Source organism: Mytilus trossulus, unplaced genomic scaffold (genome assembly GCF_036588685.1).
Source record: "Mytilus trossulus isolate FHL-02 unplaced genomic scaffold, PNRI_Mtr1.1.1.hap1 h1tg000110l__unscaffolded, whole genome shotgun sequence".
NCBI classification, from domain to species: Eukaryota; Metazoa; Mollusca; class Bivalvia; order Mytilida; family Mytilidae; genus Mytilus; species Mytilus trossulus.
The window spans coordinates 3,247,584-3,274,779 of NW_026963297.1; the positions used below are offsets into that span (position 1 = coordinate 3,247,584).

Sequence of the window (27,196 nt, forward strand, 5' to 3'; positions counted from 1 at the left end):
GTTGACACTGGTTTTGTGGCTTGCCAAACATCCCGCAATTTATAGCAATCTAAATAATAATATTAAAATTACAAAATTACATAACAAGACTACAATACAAACATATGAAAGAACACATAGGACAGAGAAACACATGCCTTATAGCTATCAAAAGACACCAGGTTTATAATTAGATACGTCATACGCATGTTTCGTCGGTGTTTCTTCGAAACCATGCTATAAAGCAAATATGTTGTATAAATTTAGTTGACCACAACTAGAAATTAATACTTGAACTAGGTGAGTAAATAAACAATTACTATAATAATGATTTAGATAAAATCCAGAGTTCACATAGTACCACTGTTTCTTTTACTGCAAATAAGAGTGCTAGCATGTTCTCTTTTTATTCAAATAACTGAATCTTCACCACAAACAGTAGTATCGTATCTGAGATTGGCTTGTATAACAAACATATTTGACGGATCAATCATAACTAACAATATTTGCACTTATATAATGAAAGAAAATAACAATCTAAACCAAGAAGTAAACAAAGACTCACAAACCCATAGGACATTTACATCAACAGTTATAAATAAGAAAAAAGAAACAACACGAACTCCACTAAAAACCGGGTAGTGAAATCAGGTGCTCCGGAAAAGTAAGCATTTCCTGCACCGTATACGGCACCCGTCGTGTTTTTTCTTTGTACAGTTCGGTAATGATGGGAAGTTATTATGTCGCAGGGATGTTGCTACACAGATATGGAAGATAAAATTGAGAATGGAAATGGAGAATGCGCCAAAGAGACAACAACCCGTCATAAATAAGACAACATCAGAAGATTGCCAACAGGTCTTGACTATAGAAAAATTAAAATCATCTCGTTTGTCATATATTTTGGTATTTAATCTACCATCAGTAGTCATCTCGAGCAAAAAAGGTCAAAATATGAAGCAGATTTGTCTGTGTCGGTGATCTTTTATTTCCAGCATTTAACCTACCATCAGTAGTCATCTCGAGAAAAAAGGTCTTACTATGAAGCAGATTTAACTGTGACGGTAGTATCTTAAATTTCAATTTCACTTGGATATGTTAACTGTAAGTGATCACTGAATCTATTATTATCAAGAGACAGTGCATCATCAACATACCGAAAGGTGAAATTAAAAGACTGGGCTTATTTCGTTTCTCCTTTCTATACAAGCCTTTGAAAAAATTTTGCTTCATTGGAATACAAAAAAAACTTTCAAGTAGAGGAGCGCAATTTACATAGTCGCATAATTAATGAGTAAGTGTAAATGCAGTACGAATTGTTTAAGGGACGACAATAACAGATGGATTTTATAATGCAAAAGATATCAATACTATCATACATTTTTTTGTCTGATAAATGTAGAGTGAAATGCCTCTTCTTCATATTCTAAATACTGACGCCTCTTTAAAAAGATCTGCAGTTCTGGTATCTACGATTGGCTCGTACAACAAAAATATTTGACCACATCAACCAAATTAAAAAAAAATATATCACTTTATTATAAAAATACATATCGCCGCATAATGAATCATTAGTTTTTACCTCACGATTTATTATACAAAAATATAACAGTAATATTAAACACAATTACTGCGTCAATATATAGTGCTTGCATGTCCTTTTTTACTCAAATTAATAAATCACAAAATTACTAGTTTTCAAATCTCAGGCTGGATAGCATAAATAAAGCATGTGTCAACATTTACCAACACTGACCATATTTGCACTTTATAAAGTAAATTTATTCTGCCAATTCTAGCAATTTTGAAACACAATGACTACAGACCTATAGTCGTTAATGTTTGTGTCATTTGATCTCTTGGGTATCATTAGCAATAATACTACATATTTTTTTTATATGCATATTTGTTACCGATGTTGCCGTCAAACAGGTAGTCCGATATATTTAAAGTGCCGATTTTTTTGTGATGCGTCAACATTTTGAATAAAAAGAAATCATGCTGTCATTTGTAATTTACAATCTATCCTGACATAAAAATAAATTGTAATCCGGCATCATGATTATGCGTGCATATGAATTCAAAGTGCAAAACATGACCAACTAGGTTGGTGCGGTTAAATTATTCTGTTATGTCAGCTAGTCTGAGGTATCAAAACTACTGAATTTGTGTGACCAGCCAATATTTTGAACAAAATGTGGACACCCTGGCATGCTTTATTGATGTAGATAACATTTTGTAGTCATTGTGTTACAATATTAAAGTGACTTTTATCAAACAACATATCCATGCATAAAAAGAATTAAAATTACTGATTTATGATACATTCATGTACATTCTCATAATCAAGTGCAAATTTGGTCAGTTTTGTTTGCTGGGTTCAAATATTTTTGGTTAACCGAGGCAGCCCGAGGTCTCAAGAATAATATTACTATTATTATGGTATAAAAAAAAGAAGATGCGGTATGATAACCAATGAGATAACTCTCCACAAGATATCAGGTAACATAGAAAATATTAACTATATGTTACCGTACGGCCTTCAATAATGTACAAAACTCATACAGTATCATCAGCTATAAAAGGCCCAGAAATAACAATGTAAAACAGTTAAACAACGAAAAGAAACGACCTTGTTCGTGTACAAAAAAAAATAACGACAAACAAATGTGTTATACATGAATAAACAATACGTATTGAATTACAGGCTCCTGACTTGGGGGAGTACATATTTCGAATAAAGAGAGCACACAAAATTGATGCAGATACTATTTGGTAGTCATTCTGTTCTGATCTCACCTGTATTATACAATCAATTCTGACACCAAAGAAACAACTTTCTGAGTTATTATCCAGATTATGTGGACATGTTAACTTACTCAATAAAGTTCAAGCATGTGATAATTGATGAAAGCACATGATTTTCTTTTACGAGCTTTCCTGAAGTAACAAAAACTTCTAAATTTGTGTTTTGAGCCTATTTTGGAAATTAAAAAAGGATATGGTCCGTTTTAATTGATGCTTAAAATAATTTTGATATACAAGTAAGCCAAGGTATCAAAAGTAATAAATGTTTGTTACGAGCCACTATTTATTATTAAATGATCACATGTTAACAAGCTAAACTAATGCACACAGAAACTTGTATTCATGTCGTCCAATATTGCAGATATTTGTATAATGCGATCCCTCCTGACATAAAACAAATACTGATTTATCATGTCAGCTTATATGATATATACACCTGCAAAAAAGTATTGCAACACCAAATTCAAATTCAAATTAAAAAAATACTTTTTATTTTTTTGTTAAATAATTTGTTGAAATAGAACTAGATAAACATTATTTAAACATCACCTGAGTTTAATCAATAAATATCGACTCTATCAGTTCTTATCTGCACATGCAGCTACTGTACTCGTAAACACTAGAACAGATGTTTTAATCCTCATTGTTTTCAACACTTAAAAAAACAAAGTTCATAAATTTATGTTATTGACACCTTGTAATTGGTCATCCACAACTCATAACTGCAGCATAATGGCAGATATCCAGCATGAGGGAAGCAGGGATGCCGCTGTGATAATTGCACGTATTGTTGGTCTCTCCATTTCACTATAAGTCGTTTTGAGAATAAAAATCAGGCAAGAAACGATGTTAAAGACCTTCAGAGGTCAAGAAGACCCCCTCTAACATCTGCTAGGGAAAATTAAGCATAAAGAAGGTTGGTCAGAAGGAAACCCATTGCAAACAATACAATCCTAAAAAGAGAATAATGAACATTCAGGAGCCTTTAAGCAAGAACTGTTCAAGATCGGCTCATCGCTACTGGTTATCGTGCGATAATACCATTTCGGGGACCTTTGCCTACGAACAGACACACAGATGCCCGTATCCAATATTGTGCAGAGCTCGTCAAAGTTGGAAATTAACGTCGTGGAGGAAGATCCATTGTTCCAATGGAATTCGGTTTATCTTCCTTGGCCATAACGTAGCCCGAATTTGAACAATATCGAGCATATATGGGACACTGTTGGGCGTAAAGTGCACGAAAGAACATCCCAGTTCAAACAGGTCATGAAATAAACAATACCCTTTGTCAAGAATGGTTGCTGCTAGCTTAGCAACAAATGAGTCGACTTATGGCAGGAATCAGAAGACATTAAGATGCGGTTATCTGTTTGAATGGAAGCTGCGCACAAAGTACTAATTATTTGGCGTATATCGACCAACCATGATGTGAACAATCATCCAAAGATTAATTTTGAAATGTCTGACATTGTAAAGTTCGACTACAGTAAAACTTGTAAAATGCATTTTTTTGTACAAAAAACACTTCATTTTGTTATAAAAATTTTGGTTTAATAAAACCTTTTTTTTCATAAAAAGCCAATGTTATCATTAACTACGTTTCAATATTATTTTAGAAATATTTTTTCATATTCCGTCCAAAATAATTAAAAAATCAAGGTGTTGCAATACTTTTTTCCTTGTGTAAATATAGTACAAATACCCGTAATAGTTAAAAACAACAATGAAGTGGTGTTGTAAAAATAACGATCAATGTGTATTTTAATGTTTTAATTTCTACAAACCTTGAATCATAGTCTGTATTTGCATCAAGAGGACGTTGAAAAGACACTCTGTTGTCTGCACTGAGGAACCCCGACTCCATATGCTGGTGTAATATGTGTCGTTTAGAACTATCTTCTGAATTAGAAATGTTTCTTGTGATATTAAAATCATGTGTTCCTGCTTTTGCCCTTTCTATTTCGACAAGAAACGAAACACCACAACTCGTTACATTTCCATTATGACCAACTAAATTATCCATATGTTTAGTATTGACTCCTTTCGAATCGAATTCGCCTACAGGATTTTTATTGTAAGAAACATCATTCACATTTGTTGCTAAGATGTATTGTATTTCATTCGAAACGTTTTCAACGGGTTCTTTTGCATTTTCAGAATCTGTTTCCTCCGAAATATTTTCTTCCTCACTGCTCGTTATGGTCTCTTCTTCGGAACTGTCTGCCCATTCGGAATCAGATTCTATCTCAGGTGTGATGCCTGTTATATTTTTACTATAAATACTTTCAGCATTTTCAACAAACGTGTTGATGATATAATCTGAATGCATATATCTGAGATGATATCCTAATTGAGTATAATGCGTAAATGTTAACGGACATATACAACAAGGAACGCGTGGTTGTTTTGCATGGACATAAAGATGACCTTTTAAACTGTACTTATTCTCAAAAGATATACGACAAAATGAACACCGATGTTTTCGTTCCATGTTGCAATATGAATCGTTGCGTTTCTTGTTAGACCTAAAAAAAAAATGTCATTGTTATGTACTCTCAATTTCTTTAGTAATATAATTATGCAAATACTTTTTTTTCATTTTCATTTAACAAGGTATACGTAATATGTTAGCGGTTGTTAATATGGCGGATTAAAAACTTTGATTTATACCTTTGCTAAACACATTTAGTTGGCTGAACTTATTTTTGAAATTTATACGCAAAAAATAAGCGATATTAGCACACTGCGAAAATAAACCGCTATACAGTAATTAAACGAACGAACGATATGGACGATATTTATGCCGTACTTTTAGAATTAGAACTGTATACATAAGTTTGCAGAGGATCCGTGCGACATGTATGTAGCCATGAGTTGAACCACACAAAGTCGCGACCAAATAGCCGAATATCTCGCAGGCAAATACCATAAAAAAACAGAGAGGAAATCCGACATGATCGCAGTTTTTTCTAGAATGAAAACCAGACAATGACTTATCAAGACTGCTTCGAAAAGATATATGACGTCCCGCAATATCTGGGCTCGTTCGGTGGTGTAGTTAAATTGTACAAAGCCATACGCAAAGAAGGGAAATATGTCTTGAGAAAAAACATGATCAGAAAATGGCTAGAAACGCAAGAGACTTTCGGTCTACACAAACAGATCAACAAAAAATTTCAAAAACGTAGAGCGATTACTCCGTATATCGATAACCAGTGGGACGCCGTTTCCTTCGTCATGAAATCATGAAGCAAAAAAAATTACGGATACGCTTGTTTCGTCGTAGCCAGCGATATCTTATCCCGCTTTGCCATCAAGTTTCCGTTACGCTCAACTCAATACAAGGAAATGGTGAACCCCAAGCAGACCCTATTTCGAAAAGGTAGGAAACCTAGCAAACTACGAACTGACAAGGGTGTCGAATTTCAGAATAGAGACGTTCAGCGATTGTTAAAGGTGTTTACTTCTACACACAGAACGAACAGAAAAGTTCTACTCCGAATGATGTACCAACACGTTAAGGTGCAAATATTGTCCCTGTCCCGTCATCAGACACACCGCTGGATCGACCTTCTGGAACGCAGCTTTTCATCGTTCTCAAAATAGCTTCCTCTTTATCGTTCCATCAAGATAGCTCCCTCTGCGGTTACGAAAAAAGACGAGGCCATATTATGGAAGATGCAGTATCCCACGGGTCAATACAAAGCTCCGAGAAGAGGATATGCCTTAAAGAGAAGAGTCATGGTTCGCCTCTCCCACCTTAGACAATCCTTGAATCGTAAAAACTACGAACGATGTACAATGGAATATTTTGTTGTGGACGTCCGGTGGATAAAAGAAGGACTTTCTTCTTTTTTTATTGAACAGAGTGAGAGTCACCGACCAAACCGTGAACCGGATAGAAAAAAAAATCGTGACGATGCTACGATGCACTCGTCAAATGGAATGGCTGGCCCGCTAAATTCAATAGTTTGATCCCTCTTGCAGATCTGATAGACTATAAGAAGACTAATAATGAATAGAGTAAAACCATGGATTAATCCAACATATACGTACGCATTAACTTTTTTAAAGAAAATTGGGAGTGGCAAACTCAACGACAAGTAATTTATTAATTCGCTACATGACGAGAGAACAGAAGTTGTTTGTTACATACATTTTTTACTAAACGAGGCTTTACCGGTCTTGATCGGAGATCTAATATTCCTCAGAGAACGACCGTTATTGTTGCATCAAATAATCGATCCTAGAATATCACTGCATAGGAAACTAAATTCTTTGTTGACTGAAAAAAAATCACAAAAAAACTGAACTCAAAGGCAAAATCAACGAACAAATCACATCAAACGAATGGAGAACAACTGTCATATTTCTGACTTAGTACAGCCATTTACAATTATTGGAACCTGGTTTTATATCGCTTAACCTCTCATTTCATAACTATCGCATCAAATACCGTTTTTTTTTACAAAGTCATGATATGGTTACAATAGTCATCACTGTGATACAATATCAAGACAAATAATCATTTACAAAAAACACAAAAAGCATATATCAAATTAAAGAAACACATTCCTTGTTTCGAGTGTTGGGCGTCAGAAAATGTAGACGTCACAAAAAAGATTTTTTTTTCGTTCAATGTCTATTCAAATCAATTATAATTTCACATGGATAATTTTGGTATTTAGGGGTATGAAATCAAGAGTTATGTGAGAATTAATTACAGAAACAGACCGAGATTAAAAATTATCTAGCAGTTCTTTAGAATTTTCAAGAATCCATATTTGGTAAATACTTCTACGCAAAAGGATTTTTTTTGTCTTTTGTCGTTCAAAGTCTGGACATCGTCCCTCGTCTGCTAACAGACGTTATCTGAATCAAGCCATCATTCTATCCGTAAGTCAAGGAGAATCATAAGAGGAAGCCAAGTCGTGATGGATGGCAATTTTTATCTGTTTCCGTATACGGCGATTCGATTCCTGACCACGTCGAAAATCACGCTGAAGACTTTGTCGTAGATCTTCTCAAGAGGTACTTGCTAGAAATGCGCTCTGGCAGATATATTTATACGGTCTCAACTGGAGTATCCGAGAAATCCACTGTTCGTTTGCATCGATATCGTCGAAGAATCCTACGCACACAATAGACCTGAATCGTCTGCAGATTTAAATAAGAGACGATCGACTAGAGCCTTGTCAGATTAACTCGACCGTTTGTTTAGAAGACGACGACGGGAAAATAGAAGTCCACGATCACAAGACACAATGTTGGATACCGTAAGTACCCGATCACTAAAAGTGGGAACAACATTTCTCAGACGTGACGGAAGGAACGGATTCAACCAGAGCGCAAGTAAAGCTACATCATGGCGATGCCCGCTGGATAACATAAACACCAAAAGTCCAATTGGTCACTCCATTAGGGCAGACTCTCGAAATGTCCAAATTCAAACTGGTCCCACCAAAAGTTATAAAAGGTCGCAAATGCAGACATAGTTTAAACCAACTAGACGAACCATGAATCATTGAAGACAATCACGGAGACGAACTGTCCCTTTTTTGTTGTCCTCCCAACAAAACGTGCATCCAGAGAAGAGATTGAATCGAATTTCGACCGACCAATCAAATCACAATTTTGGCCACGAGCATCACTGAAGAGACATGTATTGTCGAAATGCGCATCTGGTGCAAGAAAATTAGTACCGTTAATTTTATTTACTACCACTGGGTCGATGCCTCTGCTGGTGGACTATTAGTCCCCGAGGGTATCACCAGTCCAGTAGCCAGTACTTCGGTACTGGCATGAAAATACGGATTTTTTGTGTTATTAAAATTTGCTGTTACAAAATGATAGAAATTTTCATAAATTAAGGAATGTATCTCCCTCGTGCAAAGCTCTGATTTCTTTCACGGATTTGGCTATACTTTTTGGACCTTTTGGATTATAGCTCTTCATCTTTTATATAAGCTTTGGATTTCAAATATTTTGGCCACGAGCATCACTGAAGAGACATGTATTGTCGAAATGCGCATCTGGTGCAAGAAAATTAGTACCGTTAATTTTATTGAGACGGACCTTGCAGTTTTTGTTACCGCCGCAGTCGGCCACCTACATGGATCTGAAGAGAAGTTCGCTTAAAGTCAAATTTGAATGGAGACGGAACAATGATCGTCAAAAAGGACAACGAAGGATAAGTCAACTTACCCCTGCAAGCCATCTTTTTAAATGTAGAATGTCATTTACAGCAGACACCCGTATCCAAAATAGGATCTAACTACCCGTTCAAAGCTTACATCGACACCCTGTTAGAGACTGGAAAGGAGGATATAGTCCTCCTCAATTCGCAATGTTTCTCTAAAGACACACCCGGACAACACGACGACGCCGAAGTATTGAACGGATCAAACACTGGCTTGTATATCAGATTTAGATACACGAACGAAGGTCGCCTACTACAGATGGAGGACAACTGCACATTGACTTATTTAGATAGAACCGTTTTTTTGTTAAATAGAATCGCCTTGATATCAAATATGTAGCCCAGCCTGATGTCGAGCGACGTCAACGCTAATTTCAGAGTATAGTTGCTGGTTGTCGCCTTCAAATTGTCTCCACAGAAACACAAAGCTGACGACTCACAATAAGTTACTAGAAAATACAACGGCCATGTACCCGTTCGTTATCAGCGACATCAGGATTGCTTCCGTGTCCAAGGTATAATACAGAATCGTCGACAACAACCTGTTTTAAGGAGACGTCCCCAGTTAGTTGATTGTCGTCCTCGTCAGCAGCGAAGCTTTCAGTGGAAGTTACTAGAAGCCATCCTTTAATTTTCAAGGATTCTATTGTGATCTTTTTAGCCTGTATGTCGACGGAAAGTAGTAACTGACCCAACCTCTACAACCAAACTTTCCAGGAAGAAACTTTGTGGATGTTATCAAGACGCTAGCCACATTCAGAAAGGACGTCGATGTAACCTACTTGGAGTTCGCGATGGAAACGTCCTATTTGTCTTCAAAGTCGGAAACTGACTCGATTGCAACGCCAAAAGAAGAGTAGACTATCGATAGGAAATACAATTTGGTACGGCTTTACTCGAGAGCGTGACCGTGTTTATGTACAGAATTGTCCCAAAGGTCATGCACATGGATCAATCTAGACGAGTCCTGCTGCAATGAACAATAAGGAAATCGAAAAGGCACTGGAACAAGAATAGATCAAAGCAATCAGCGCGGACGAATTATTACGACCGAAAAGACCCCAGACGTTTGTCGTCAACACTGATCCGTGTTCCAGACCAGGTACCCACTGGACAGTGTTTCATTTTTCCAGCGAAAGGACCTCCCGATTTTGTCGATCGCTTGGACACTTACTGGGCACCTACCACCACCGCTCTCAAGAAGTTGTGAGTTCGACCTATAATGTATACACCGAATATCTTTCAACCAAAACAGGCGACACCTTTGGAGCTTACTGTATTCAATTTGTACGTGAAAGATTTCGCCCGACGACTTTTTGTCCCACATCTGTATGTTCAAGAAGCCAGATCGAGGACCATTGCCCTATAATACGGTTTATCTTATTTAATTTAATTAAAGAGAACTGTTTACTGCCTCATTCGAATCCGGTTCTTATTTCCCGCCAACCAACGTCACATGATTCGTCAGCATTACATTGCACTAGCTAATCTTGTAGATATGTAAAAGTTTCAAAAAATGTAATCGTAAAAAATCATTTACATCCGCATATCATATTCTAATACTTTCAAATGAAACTATCGTAGAGACAAGATAATCCTCCAAGAAAGGATGTTCATTTGCAAGGGTCAGCAAATGACGGTATCAAAAGGTAAACCGAACTGTCACCACACGATTCGATGCCATCAACACTAGAAAGTCATTCAGCTTCTTTCGACATGTTTAGGTGTGTTAAGATTATAGAACAATTTAATTAATGTATCTTCGCCATAAAAGTTATACAATGCTCGAATGACAGAACAGCTTCAAATGTGTCGGTGGCTCATTGACCGGTGATCAATTTAATGGCAGAAAAAAATCTTTACACCAGAAACCCCCATTTATTAATCTACACAGCACAAGATTCATTTGGGAAAACACGATTAAAAAGAAGGAGAACCATTGATCCAAATAATTCATTACCTGGTTCCAGCGGTTTGCACATTTCGTCAAGCTTTTACCTTGGTATGTTGAATTTATAAAAAAAGAAAGTTGATGTTTTGTTGTGTATAATTATTCTAATTGATATTTATCTCATTAGAAATAAGATAATCTGATGGTGATAAGATAAGATTACTGAAAGTATTATTTATTATTATAATTTGATGTCATATATTTAATTTGAATTTCACATCGGCCTTTTTTTTACATGTCTCTGCTTTAATGTACATATCTTATATAACCATGCAGTCGTTTGGAAGACGCACCTAGCGCTATTATACACAGATACACATGAGGGCAATACGTGCTAATTCCTCAATCTTTATTTCATTTAATAACTTTATAGATTCTACCACTATTTATATACAATTATACACTATGTGTTAGATGGCTCAGCTGACGTGTAAATGAAATACACTAAATGAGAGTTAGAAGACAAATTTTGTGGTGGATGACACAATAACTTTAGAATAAATCCATCAGAGTCGATGGCTAAGATTAAAATATTTACAAGTGAAAATCCTTTCAACAGTCTTAAATATTTCCTAAACTTTTGATACACTTAAATCGGCATTATTATATAAAAAAACATAAATGTACATAAATAATGCCTACTGTTGTCTCGTTTGACTTGTTTAACATTTTCCTTTTTGGTTTTTAATTACTCATTTAAGCGGTATCATGGGCTCTGCTCATGTTGAAAGCAGTACAATGACTTATTGTTTAATGCAGTGTGGGCCCTGCTCATTGTTGTAGGACGAAAAGTGACTACATGTTAGTAATGCGACTTTGGCTCAGCTTATTGTTGACAGCAGTACAATAACTTACTGTTATTAATGCAGTATCGGCCTTGCTCATTGATGAAGGAAAAGTGACTAATTATAATTAATGTGGCATGCGCTCTGCTCACTGTTGAAGGCAGTAAAATGACTTGTTATTAATGCGGTATGGGCACTTTTTGAAGGCAGTACGATGACTTATTGTTATTGATTTATTTGCCGTTTGGTCTACTGTGAAGAGTTGTCTCATTGAATCAAACCAATTATTTTTTACACGAGTGAGTTTCTCAGTTACATGTATATATTTATACTTTTCAATTTGCGTTTATTTTCTTGTTAGCTTGCTTGTTTTAATTTTTGCATGTTTGCCCATCATTAACATTATGTATGTGATTTTGATATAAACACAGATGTTCAATTTTATTGATTAAACTGTTAATTTTTATGAAGAAACTTCCAGATTTAATATCGCATTATATCCTTTAGAAATATTTTAACAAGTACCAAACATATGTGCTTTAGAATAAGTTTTGTTCAACTAAGCCGTTAAAACGAGATAACTCTTTTAGTAAACCCATTGATAATTCATGATCGGTTTATCAGAGGATGTATTACTGCTAAACTAATGCGTTTTATGATGCTTTAAATACATATATATAACCTGGATAATACAACGAAAGAAGTGATATCTTCAAAAACAAATCATGGAAGGCTAACAGTACCTTTATAACAAAGCTATTACAAAAGGAAAAATATGTTTGTCTAAGAATCAAACATATCAACAAAGAATAATGCCTCCTTAGCTAGTTTACTTAAATGGACCTTTAGGTTGTGGAAAAGGGGGGATTCTGATGAGTGTGAATAGACACACTCAAGTGGCAAGATTAAGGGGTTATGGTCGTTTCCCCTAATTGAACGTCGGATTATATTAGGTTTTGACTTTCCTGCGGTAACGCAGGAAGTACTGTTGAGACCATATCGAGTATACCCTGAGTGGCCGGTTCTGAATTGGTACCAGTTCGAGCTTGACTGTTTTATGATACAAAGTATGTCATATGTATTCAGTGTGAATATAGTGTTTTATGATATAGAAACTGTCAATCTTTACTCTCCTGAAACCAGGGGGTGATGCGATTAAGACCCGACGTATTTTGGGATCATAACCCTCGTTCTCTTTAGGATTTAACCTTGAAGACCTTGTGCATCCATTGCTACCAATGGTGCACAGATTTGTCAGTTAAAACAATCATGTTGGTATTCTGTAATCATGTCAGACCTCGTCATTCTAAGTGAACTGTGGCCGTTATTTCCACATTAGTTATTTGTTTGTTATATTTTTACCTGAAACTGGATTCTTTGATGAATACGGTTTATCTCATTTAATTAGAGAGAAATGATTACTGCCTCATTCGGATCCGGTTCTTGTTTCCCGCCAATCAACGTATCGTGACTCGTCAGCATAACATTGCACTAGCCAGTCTTGTATATATTTTAAAGTTTCAAAAATCCACCCACCTCCCCTTGCAATCGGCCATCTTATAACAATGCTTTTGTCTGCTGCTGTGTTATTCATCTTTTCAGAATGACCAGAACAGGTGGGATCTATAACTATTTGAACAAAAAAGAGGAAACAATCAAGCCGATGGATTTGCTAGCTTAATCATACGTTCGAGAACTATAATTATTATGTCAATGCTAATTTTCATGAATGGCTACCACCTTTATCCAAATATTCAGACGCCATTAGTGTGGAAATGGAAGTACCAATACCTGGTATTAGTTCTTTGCCTAGATGCATGTAACTTTTGACTTTATTTGGATGAATATCATGCAACATTCATTTTGATTACTCGATTCTAATTGTTCATTGTTTTGAAATAAAATCATTCGTCACAGTCAAAAAGGATGTCGGGATCTGGCAAGATTAAGGTGTTATGATCGTTTCCCGTAATTGTACGTCGGGTCATATTAGGTTTTTACTTTCCTGTGGTACAACAGGAAGTTCTGTTGAGACCTTCTCATGTATACCCTCAGTGGCCGGTCTTGAATTGGTACCAGTTCGAGCTTGACTGTGTTATGATACATAGTATGTCCGATGTATTCAGTGTGAATATAATGTTTGAACAGCGGTATACTACTGTTGCCTTTATTTATGATATAGAAACTGTTACTCTTTACTCTCCTGAAACCAGGGGGTGATGCGAATAAGACCCGACGTATTTGGGGATCATTACCCTCGTTGTCTTTAGGATTTAACCTGGAGGAACTTCAGCATCAATTGCTACAAATGGTGCACAGATTTGTCAGTTAAAACAATCATGTCGGTATTCTGTAATCATGTCAGACCTCGTCATTCTAGGTATACTGTGGCCGTTATTTCCACATAAGTTATTTGTTTGTTATGTTTTTGCCTGAAAATGGATTCTTTGATTAAACGACCTATATAGGGTTGATGAAAAAAATCAAAGACATCTCCCAAGCCGTCACCTTGCGTCGACAACTCAATCCAGAGAAAATTAAAGTACTTCCGGATGCTTATGAAGATTCCACGTCGACTCTCTACAGATATTTAGTGGTAGGCAAGCCCTCGCATTTCGATGACATGTATCGATTTAGGACACACGTGCTTCCTGCGGACGTTCCCATTGTCTATGTAAAATCCTAAAAGGAGAAGAATCCATTCTCGAAACCAGCGTTTTGGAAGACCGCCAACCCTTTCTCCAGTTACGTGTAGTTAAAAAAGACCAGCGGAGGGCAATGCTTAAAACCGTCAACAAATCTCTATACAAAGACTTCGCATCTTACAAAGAGGGACCACTGCCATATTTCGCTTTTTGGACATCGTACAGACATGGCGAAAAAGATTTTTGTGCTATATGAACGATAGCAAAAACTGATACAGAAAAAGAAGCAGACAGGAGAAGGGACCAAGAAACTCGGACCAACCGGAATTCCAGCCAAGACAAAAACCCTTGATTTTAACTTAACTCTGTTAATAAATTGTCAATGTGGAGTTAATAAACTTTAAATGTAATATATTGTGTATCAAAGATTTGTAACAATGTATGCAGACTATCAAATGTGTTGTTGTTATTAGACGATTCGTAAAGAACTATTTTGCTGTTGACACAACGACGAAAAGTACTGTTAGACATTCCATCTTGTCTACAATACACTGAAGAAAACAAAACATGTTACAACATTTAATAATTACAAGACACTCGATGTTATAAAAGTAAATAATATTAACAATACAATAATGATTTCATGAAACATTCATAATGACACCAATTCGTAAGAAAAAAATAAACAATGAAAAAACAAAATACACTTAAAAGTAGACATGGTACTACGTTTTTATTTGTACATGTTTTGAACGTTTTCCTTTCATTGAATTTACATATTCAGTTGTTCAAATCTCCACTAAAAGCATTTTGAGTAATTGTTCGAAAACCGGAAAATCCCCCTTTTTTAATAAATAAAACAGCATTACTCGGAAAATAAAAATCTAAAATTTATAAAAAAAAACTTCAAAGGGACCTTACCTCAACGAATAGAAAAAATTCAGCAAAGTATCATGAAAATGCTGTAAAGTATTTTTGAGGTTTGGTTCAAAAACTAGAAAATCTTCTTTTTCAATGAATAAAAATTGCAAAACATGAAAACTAAAATTTATAAAAATCAAAAATGAGTTTACCGCAATAAATATAAACAATACATAAGTTTTATGAAAACTGCTTAAAACATTTTTGAGTTGAGGTTCGAAAACTGGAAAATCCCCCTTTTTAATGAATAAAATATCATAACCGTGAAATCTAATAAATTTATATAAAACAACAGTGAGCTCCTCCAATATATATTAACCATTCACCGAATGTGAATTGGTTACAACGCTTTTGAGTAATTTTTTCGACATGCTGACGACGGACGGCCGGACATACAACTGTATACCATAATACGTTCAGTAAACGGGCATTTTAAAACTTCGGGGTTAATCACGAAAAAAAATATCAAATATGAGTCCCATGCACTATGTAATAAAGAACGTTTTATAAAGGATACAATAATTTTGAAAATTAATACTGAGAAGTTCTGATAGACCATTTTCCGAACAGAAAATTTGCATTATATTGATCAAGGTCATGGAAGGAGGATTTTTTAGGAAAATATAATATTATCCTTCCCTTAATTCCAGATACAAACTAGATAATGTTGTTTTGTTTTAATTTCAAGAATATTTTTTATTTATTCTAATTTTCATTTGTTAAAAAAACCTGGACGGTTTCATTGTTGCTCTAAAAACAATTAACAATATTATAAACTAAATACAAGGAAATTGTGCTTCTTTAATGCTCAAAGCTTGTATAGAATTTAAAAGATGGGTCGTCATGTAAAAAATTATATAATTAATACGAAATAGCAGTTAATTGATCGTATTGCATGTTTTATCACTCGGTTCACTCAGAAAACCACGAGCATAGTCGGATGCTATAACTACCTTGAATAAGATGTATAGGCAAACATGACAATTGGTCAAAAAGTAATAAATATTGCTGACGGGAATGACATGTTTATATGAATTGCATGATTAAGGAGAGTTTAAAATAATCTTCACAAAATGCAAAACAAATAATCAAATGACAAAACAAAATCATATAATACTTTAAAAAATATTCTATTTTCTAAAGTGCAAATGTATTATTTGAATTATGGCACTACCGAAGTGCACTCCTCCAATTTGATATGTATAAAATATAAAAAAAAATTAAAAAAAATGCCATCAACACAATTAACAACAATATGAAATAGCAATGTTACATCAAATTCCAGTTTTTCGCGCTTACCAGAAGATCTCTTTTCGAATGAAATAAATATTTATAGACGAACATGTAATACGTCCTCATTAATTGGTTATAGGACACGAAATTCATGACGATGCATATTATGCACTAAATCATGTATTTAGCTTAATGATCTTTTCAATCTATAAAACACATTATATTTCTAATAAAAAAAGCAGTAGACACATTTAGAAATTTTGAATATGCTGAATAAAATACAGTAGTAGTATATAGTATGACCAATACAGATATAAGTGGTTTATTAACAAAGGCGTTGAATATTTTGAAGAATAATGAATGACGTCATTTTATAGTTGACTTAAGCTACATGTAGTAAAAAAACAGATGTTATTTAGATTAAATGTGATTGTTTGCGGGGTGTTACATTTATGCCTATGGTATGAATATGTGTGCAAGTTATGGAAAGACAAGTGTTTTTAAAATGTGTCAAGAAACACTGTATGTTTGCACAATGTTGTTACTATGAATGCTAATGTGGGTACTTCAGATGTATAAGTGTGTGTGTGTGTGTGTGTGTGTAATAACAAATTTTATTAAGATTGAAAGTGCAACTATGAAAAGTATCTTATCACATATTTACAATCCAATTTACCTTTTCACATCATTATTCCAAACTAAACTTTTAAAACCAAATCGAAATTAATAATCCAATTTCCCGATATACTTCAAGAAAAATATATTATCTTAACACGAGGATCAGAAAAGATAAATGATCAATTTCCGTAATAAAATATTGTGAATATATTTTTTTATAAATTATATATTCGAAAATATTTTTTTGTGAAGTAGGAAAGACTATTTGTAACAACTATAATACTAGTTTGATGTGTTCAGGTATTATTTAAACAAATGTATTTTATTAGTAAATTTTACTGAATATTCTCTCTGAGTATTCAGTTGTAATTAAACTGGGCAACTTGTTGAAATGCTGTACACCAAGTTTAATTGGTAACAGCAATCTGTTCAATAAAGAATCAATTGATTGAAAGAATAACAGAAAAACAAAATATTTGTAACACAAAAACGCTAAAGAATCTGTATGTCAAACAATTTCGAGATTTGAATAAACGTCTTGATCAGTATTTAAAAAGAATTATGCGAATGGTTTTTACTGATATTTCGTCTCATAGTTTATTTATTTGTTTTGGTTTTTTTTTTGGGCATATATATTTGTATCAAGTATATACATATAAAAAATATCAATTAATATATTATAAAAAAAGAAGATATGGTATGATTGCCAATGGGACAACTGCCCACAAGAGACCAAAATGACGACACAGATATTAACAACTATAGATCACCGTACGGACTTCAACTTTGAGCAAAGTCATTACCGCATAGTAAGCCGGTTACTAAAACTTATAAACAATACAGCATATGAAAAATTAAATTTTGAAAATGATGAACTTATAATTTCTACAGTTCACCATTCAGGAAATCATAATACAATCAACTTACTGCAACGGTTTAAATCCAACATGCTAAGACTTCCTTTACTAGATTTTGTGTTGCCTCAATAACGACCCGTTTTACCTCCGTAACATGATATATTTGAATGACATAATGACAGTATGAAGACAAACCCCCTATGCACTTGTTTTTTTGTTTGCACTGAGTGACACGATGCTGTTGCCGGTAAAAAAAACATTTCTACAAAATAACTACGTCTACATGTTAATCAGCATTCCATATTAAAAAACAGACACGATCGTTATCAATGTACGTAATGAAAATTAAATCAAGAACCTTAGTATTTAAAAAGCTTTCTCTCAAATTAAATCCCGATTATTATTTTTAAAACGAAATCAATAAGTTTCTCATATATTTTGATTGGTTAACACATATCTATTTATTTAAAATGACAAATTGATAAATCATAAGTTTTACGATTTTGTAACGTCTTTTCTAAACAATAAGAAAATTACACACTAATAAATGAACGTACTAAATAATGTGTACAATACCAAAAGACACAAATCTAAAAGATGACTGTTAAAACGAATCAACGATGTTTTATCGAGTGAAATTTTTATACAATATTACAAAAATACCGACTTGTTTAATTTTGTGAAGATAAAACTTTGATATCAATAACTTGTGCGTACTTATAATTCTGCATCCAGGTTATTTGTAAGTATATAAACTACCCATCGATGGTTACTATCAAAAATAATTCGCATTCTTCAATTAACATTCATTGCATCGTTTTTGGTTAAAAATATGATAGTACTTATATACTTCAAGATCATCCGTTTATACCCCTTATAAATCGCATGTGTTGTCACCGCAGAGAAAAACGTTCGTTATTTCATATACTTTTAAAAGGGTGGATAGACACTTAATATAATGTTTTTCAGAACTATCATCCCTAAATAATAATAAATCGATTGTAAAATCGATGTTAAAAATAATAATACTTTCTTTTTAACAACAGATTTCTATGTGTTGAAAAATGTATACATAAAGTAAATAGTGGTCGACATTTTCATTGATGATACCATGATCATAATTAATATTTTGTATCAAATTTCTTTTGAAAACGTCAGCATTCAGAGCGATTCATCTATAACGCATTCTTGCGTATTTTGTACAAAACGGTCTTCTGAGAAACAACATCTCGGAGACTTTTTTTGTTCAAACGAGAAAATATAGTTTTATGTCTAATACGTCAGTCCAAAGAATTCCACAATGTAACAGATGATGTGGAGAACTTGATTTTAAGGTATTCGTTATGCACAGTAATACATAGAAATGAAAGCAGAAAATAATATTTTAACATAACTAAAAAATCAAATCTTTAACTTTTTCTACTGATGTTTTTATTTTTTAGGGATACACCACTGTCACTGGTTAAGAGAGGGTGAGGATCCAACTTACATGTTAAACCCAGCAAGATTCTGTATGTATGTGTATTTACAAAATAATTCAGTATTTTTTTTTTCGTTTGAACTGTTGTATATTTGTCAATGCGGTACTTTTATTGCTGACTTTGCGGTATAGTCACCTTATTTTGGTAATTTCTGTGTCATTTTGGTCTCTTGTGAAAAGTTGCAAATCATGCAATATCTTTATATATATATATTTATATATATATAGTGTCTAAAAATAGCAACAATCAACATTCAATCTATCTAAGTGTGGATCAGTTTGTAAATAAACTGATGCAGTTACTAAATTGAATTATATATATATATATATATATATATATATATATATAAACGAGTCTAAATTGAAAACTACGTTCAAACCTATGACTGCGTTGGATAAAAACCGCAATTTTTATACGTGTGCATGTCAAACAAATTTCGTTGTAGAAGGGTCTAAAAACAGCACAAACAACATTTTCCAAAAGACCAAAAGAGTGATAAAGTATATTTAAACAAAACGCATTTGACTAACAGGTCGAACAACTGATGTTCTTTAACCCTGCTGACTGCCATTGGCGATTGCCAAATAAAATTGATCACAGGTTGTAACAAAATGGATCTTATTATAAATTTAATACGTCACAGAAAAAAAAAAAAATTGTTAACTTGTGGACAGGATGTTGTGCCACAAACATTCGGTGTCAATATTTCTTTAGTACACCATATCCGGATTTTGGTGTATATATATATATATATTTTGGTGTATATATATATATATATTGGTGTATATATATATATATATATACAACTCGTCTAAACATCAACCCAACAATGTTAGATCTGTAAATTTGCTTTCGCAAATTTTTGGTTCTTCCCTCGCCGGGATTCGAACCCATGCTACTGTGATATCGTGACACCAAATCGCCTGCACTGCAGCCGTCCCGCTAGACCACACGACCACCTGGGCTCTCAAAAAAAGAGCTTTCGGTGGCCATATGTTACCTTTCCACGTCAGTTTTAATCTAGCGGCGTACTACAGTACATGATATATAAGGCATGAAGATGTTATTGTTACAGATCAGCTAAATTATCTATAGTAAAGGATCCTACAAATTAATGTAAGATACAGTCACAGAAAATAATTATATTCATAAGTACGTCTGAGTCAGTGACAACCCTACAACAGATGTATCCATTGGATCGCCATCAATGATGGTGATATATATATATATATTTTGGTGTATATATATATATATATAACTCGTCTAAACATCAACCCAACAATGTTAGATCGCCGGGATTCGAACCCATGCTACTGTGATATCGTGACACCAAATCGCCTGCACTGCAGCCGTCCCGCTAGACCACACGACCACCTGGGCTCTCTAAAAAAGAGCTTTCGGTGGCCATATGTTACCTTTCCACGTCAGTTTTAATCTAGCAGCGTACTACAGTACATGATATATAAGGCATGAAGATGTTATTGTTACAGATCAGCTAAATCATCTATAGTAAAGGATCATACAAATTAATGTAAGATACAGTCACAGAAAATAATTATATTCATAAGTACCTCTGAGTCAGTGACAACCCTACAACAGATGTATCCATCGGATCGCCATCAATGATGGTGATACATGGCTGTGTACATAATGTATATATATATATATATATACAACTCGTCTAAACATCAACCCAACAATGTTAGATCTGTACATTTGCTTTCGCAAATTTTTGGTTCTTCCCTCGCCGGGATTCGAACCCATGCTTCTGTGATATCGTGACACCAAATCGCCTGCACTGCAGCCGTCCCGCTAGACCACACGACCACCTGGGCTCTCAAAAAAAGAGCTTTCGGTGGCCATATGTTACCTTTCCACGTCAGTTTTAATCTAGCGGCGTACTACAGTACATGATATATAAGGCATGAAGATGTTATTGTTACAGATCAGCTAAATTATCTATAGTAAAGGATCCTACAAATTAATGTGAGATACAGTCACAGAAAATAATTATATTCATAAGTACGTCTGAGTCAGTGACAACCCTACAACAGATGTATCCATCGGATCGCCATCAATGATGGTGATACATGGCTGTGTACATAATGTATATACAACTCGTCTAAACATCAACCCAACAATGTTAGATCTGTACATTTGCTTTCGCAAATTTTTGGTTCTTCCCTCGCCGGGATTCGAACCCATGCTTCTGTGATATCGTGACACCAAATCGCCTGCACTGCAGCCGTCCCGCTAGACCACACGACCACCTGGGCTCTCAAAAAAAGAGCTTTCGGTGGCCATATGTTACCTTTCCACGTCAGTTTTAATCTAGCGGCGTACTACAGTACATGATATATAAGGCATGAAGATGTTATTGTTACAGATCAGCTAAATTATCTATAGTAAAGGATCCTACAAATTAATGTGAGATACAGTCACAGAAAATAATTATATTCATAAGTACGTCTGAGTCAGTGACAACCCTACAACAGATGTATCCATCGGATCGCCATCAATGATGGTGATACATGGCTGTGTACATAATGTATATACAACTCGTCTAAACATCAACCCAACAATGTTAGATCTGTACATTTGCTTTCGCAAATTTTTGGTTCTTCCCTCGCCGGGATTCGAACCCATGCTTCTGTGATATCGTGACACCAAATCGCCTGCACTGCAGCCGTCCCGCTAGACCACACGACCACCTGGGCTCTCAAAAAAAGAGCTTTCGGTGGCCATATGTTACCTTTCCACGTCAGTTTTAATCTAGCGGCGTACTACAGTACATGATATATAAGGCATGAAGATGTTATTGTTACAGATCAGCTAAATTATCTATAGTAAAGGATCCTACAAATTAATGTGAGATACAGTCACAGAAAATAATTATATATTATTTGGCAATCGCCAATGGCAGTCAGCAGGGTTAAAGAACATCAGTTGTTCGACCTGTTAGTCAAATGCGTTTTGTTTAAATATACTTTTTCACTCTTTTGGTCTTTTGGAAAATGTTGTTTGTGCTGTTTTTAGACCCTTCTACAACGAAATTTGTTTGACATGCACACGTATAAAAACTGCGGTTTTTATCCAACGCAGTCATAGGTTTGAACGTAGTTTTCAATTTAGACTCGTTTATATTTTTTGTTTGGGCATGTATCATATTTTCCCTCCGGTTTATATGATCCGTTCATCCTATATATTGACTCTTAAAATTCAAGAGTTAATCTAAAAATGAGGGTACTTTCTCTAAAAATGAGGGTGCTTTTTATATGGCCTTCCAAATACCGTTTCGATCCCTAACATCACTGAAGAGACATTTATTGTCGAAATCCGGATATGGTGTACTAAAGAAATATTGACACCGAATGTTTGTGGCACAACATCCTGTCCACAAGTTAACAATTTTTTTTTTCTTTCTGTGACGTATTAAATTTATAATAAGATCCATTTTGTTACAACCTGTGATCAATTTTATTTGGCAATCGCCAATGGCAGTCAGCAGGGTTAAAGAACATCAGTTGTTCGACCTGTTAGTCAAATGCGTTTTGTTTAAATATACTTTTTCACTCTTTTGGTCTTTTGGAAAATGTTGTTTGTGCTGTTTTTAGACCCTTCTACAACGAAATTTGTTTGACATGCACACGTATAAAAATTGCCGTTTTTATCCAACGCAGTCATAGGTTTGAACGTAGTTTTCAGTTAAGACTCGTTTATATTTTTTGTTTGGGCATGTATCATATTTTCCCTCCGGTTTATATGATCCGTTCATCCTATATATTGACTCTTAAAATTCAAGAGTTAATCTAAAAATGAGGGTACTTTCTCTAAAAATGAGGGTGCTTTTTATATGGCCTTCCAAATACCGTTTCGATCCCTAACATCACTGAAGAGACATTTATTGTCGAAATCCGGATATGGTGTACTAAAGAAATATTGACACCAAATTTTTGTGGCACAACATCCTGTCCACAAGTTAACAATTTTTTTTTTCTTTCTGTGACGTATTAAATTTATAATAAGATCCATTTTGTTACAACCTGTGATCAATTTTATTTGGCAATCGCCAATGGCAGTCAGCAGGGTTAAAGAACATCAGTTGTTCGACCTGTTAGTCAAATGCGTTTTGTTTAAATATACTTTTTCACTCTTTTGGTCTTTAGGAAAATGTTGTTTGTGCTGTTTTTAGACCCTTCTACAACGAAATTTGTTTGACATGCACACGTATAAAAATTGCGGTTTTTATCCAACGCAGTCATAGGTTTGAACGTAGTTTTCAATTTAGACTCGTTTATATTTTTTGTTTGGGCATGTATCATATTTTCCCTCCGGTTTATATGATCCGTTCATCCTATATATTGACTCTTAAAATTCAAGAGTTAATCTAAAAATGAGGGTACTTTCTCTAAAAATGAGGGTGCTTTTTATATGGCCTTCCAAATACCGTTTCGATCCCTAACATCACTGAAGAGACATTTATTGTCGAAATCCGGATATGGTGTACTAAAGAAATATTGACACCAAATTTTTGTGGCACAACATCCTGTCCACAAGTTAACAATTTTTTTTTTCTTTCTGTGACGTATTAAATTTATAATAAGATCCATTTTGTTACAACCTGTGATCAATTTTATTTGGCAATCGCCAATGGCAGTCAGTAGGGTTAAAGAACATCAGTTGTTCGACCTGTTAGTCAAATGCGTTTTGTTTAAATATACTTTTTCACTCTTTTGGTCTTTTGGAAAATGTTGTTTGTGCTGTTTTTAGACCCTTCTACAACGAAATTTGTTTGACATGCACACGTATAAAAATTGCGGTTTTTATCCAACGCAGTCATAGGTTTGAACGTAGTTTTCAATTTAGACTCGTTTATATTTTTTGTTTGGGCATGTATCATATTTTCCCTCCGGTTTATATGATCCGTTCATCCTATATATTGACTCTTAAAATTCAAGAGTTAATCTAAAAATGAGGGTACTTTCTCTAAAAATGAGGGTGCTTTTTATATGGCCTTCCAAATACCGTTTCGATCCCTAACATCACTGAAGAGACATTTATTGTCGAAATCCGGATATGGTGTACTAAAGAAATATTGACACCGAATGTTTGTGGCACAACATCCTGTCCACAAGTTAACATTTTTTTTTCTTTCTGTGACGTATTAAATTTATAATAAGATCCATTTTGTTACAACCTGTGATCAATTTTATTTGGCAATCGCCAATGGCAGTCAGCAGGGTTAAAGAACATCAGTTGTTCGACCTGTTAGTCAAATGCGTTTTGTTTAAATATACTTTTTCACTCTTTTGGTCTTTTGGAAAATGTTGTTTGTGCTGTTTTTAGACCCTTCTACAACGAAATTTGTTTGACATGCACACGTATAAAAATTGCCGTTTTTATCCAACGCAGTCATAGGTTTGAACGTAGTTTTCAGTTAAGACTCGTTTATATTTTTTGTTTGGGCATGTATCATATTTTCCCTCCGGTTTATATGATCCGTTCATTCTATATATTGACTCTTAAAATTCAAGAGTTAATCTAAAAATGAGGGTACTTTCTCTAAAAATGAGGGTGCTTTTTATATGGCCTTCCAAATACCGTTTCGATCCCTAACATCACTGAAGAGACATTTATTGTCGAAATCCGGATATGGTGTACTAAAGAAATATTGACACCGAATGTTTGTGGCACAACATCCTGTCCACAAGATAACAATTTTTTTTTTCTTTCTGTGACGTATTAAATTTATAATAAGATCCATTTTGTTACAACCTGTGATCAATTTTATTTGGCAATCGCCAATGGCAGTCAGCAGGGTTAAAGAACATCAGTTGTTCGACCTGTTAGTCAAATGCGTTTTGTTTAAATATACTTTTTCACTCTTTTGGTCTTTTGGAAAATGTTGTTTGTGCTGTTTTTAGACCCTTCTACAACGAAATTTGTTTGACATGCACACGTATAAAAATTGCGGTTTTTATCCAACGCAGTCATAGGTTTGAACGTAGTTTTCAATTTAGACTCGTTTATATATATATATATATATATATATAATTCAATTTAGTAACTGCATCAGTAATATAAGTACGTCTGAGTCAGTGGTTGTCACTGACTCAGACGTACTTATGAATATAATTATTTTATTATATATTATTATATATATATATAACTCGTCTAAACATCAACCCAACAATGTTAGTTCTGTAAATTTGCTTTCGCAAATTTTTGGTTCTTCCCTCACCGGGATTCGAACCCATGCTACTGTGATATCGTGACACCAAATCGCCTGCACTGCAGCCGTCCCGCTAGACCACACGACCACCTGGGCTCTCAAAAAAGAGCTTCCGGTGGCCATATGTTACCTTTCCACGTCAGTTTGTAATCTAGCGGCGTACTACAGTACATGATATATAAGACATGAAGAGGTTATTGTTACAGATCAGCTAAATTATCTATAGTAAAGGATCCTACAAATTAATGTAAGATACAGTCACAGAAAATAATTATATTCATAAGTACGTCTGAGTCAGTGACAACCCTACAACAGATGTATCCATCGGATCGCCATCAATGATGGTGATGCATGGCTGTCTACATAATGTATATACAACTCGTCTAAACATCAACCCAACAATGTTAGATCTGTAAATTTGCTTTCGCAAATTTTTGGTTCTTCCCTCGCCGGGATTCGAACCCATGCTACTGTGATATCGTGACACCAAATCGCCTGCACTGCAGCCGTCCCGCTAGACCACACGACCACCTGGGCTCTCAAAAAAAGAGCTTTCGGTGGCCATATGTTACCTTTCCACGTCAGTTTGTAATCTAGTGGCGTACTACAGTACATGATATATAAGACATGAAGATGTTATTGTAACAGATCAGCTAAATTATCTATAGTAAAGGATCCTACAAATTAATGTAAGATACAGTCACAGAAAATAATTATATTCATAAGTACGTCTGAGTCAGTGACAACCCTACAACAGATGTATCCATCGGATCGCCATCAATGATGGTGATGCATGGCTGTCTACATAATGTATATACAACTCGTCTAAACATCAACCCAACAATGTTAGATCTGTAAATTTGCTTTCGCAAATATTTGGTTCTTCCCTCGCCGGGATTCGAACCCATGCTACTGTGATATCGTGACACCAAATCGCCTGCACTGCAGCCGTCCCGCTAGACCACACGACCACCTGGGCTCTCAAAAAAAGAGCTTTCGGTGGCCATATGTTACCTTTCCACGTCAGTTTTTAATCTAGCGGCGTACTACAGTACATAATATATAAGGAATGAATATGTTATTGTTACAGATCAGCTAAATTATCTATAGTAAAGGATCCTATAAATTAATGTAAGATACAGTCACAGAAAAAATTATATTTATAAGTACGTCTGAGTCAGTGACAACTCTTACAACAGATTATGATCCGTGTGGTCTAGCGGGACGGATGCATGATGTCAATTCCGAAATCCGTCCTTTAATGAACACAGAATTCTTCCCAAGATATTCATCACAAACTACTAATAGTTCACTGTCTAGTCAAAATCACCGCTTGCCAAAGCTAACCCTACCTACCTTTTCTAAAGATATTCTTGAGTGGCAATACTTTTGGGAGTCGTTTGAAAACACCATTCAAAGCAATCATACACTTACTGATGTCAGGAAATTCACGTAACTACAGTCACTTCTAGATGCAGACGCTA

At 34.7% G+C, this 27,196-nt stretch overlaps 1 protein-coding gene across 2 annotated transcripts in view; it reads right to left on the reverse strand.

Moving 5' to 3' along the window:
* Positions 1-18,171, reverse strand: part of LOC134700031 (uncharacterized) — a 280,619-nt gene extending 262,448 nt beyond the window's left edge. The window contains exons 1-2 of one of the 2 annotated variants that reach the window (XM_063561422.1): positions 18,070-18,171; positions 4,575-5,315 (exon numbers count right to left, since the gene is read on the reverse strand). In XM_063561422.1, the coding sequence (XP_063417492.1) occupies positions 4,575-5,281 (707 nt within the window). In that variant the 5' untranslated portion in view covers positions 5,282-5,315; positions 18,070-18,171. The remainder of the gene's footprint in view (positions 1-4,574; positions 5,316-18,069) is intronic. The other variant, XM_063561423.1, reaches the window with a different exon arrangement.
* Between the last annotated feature and the right edge of the window lie 9,025 nt (positions 18,172-27,196).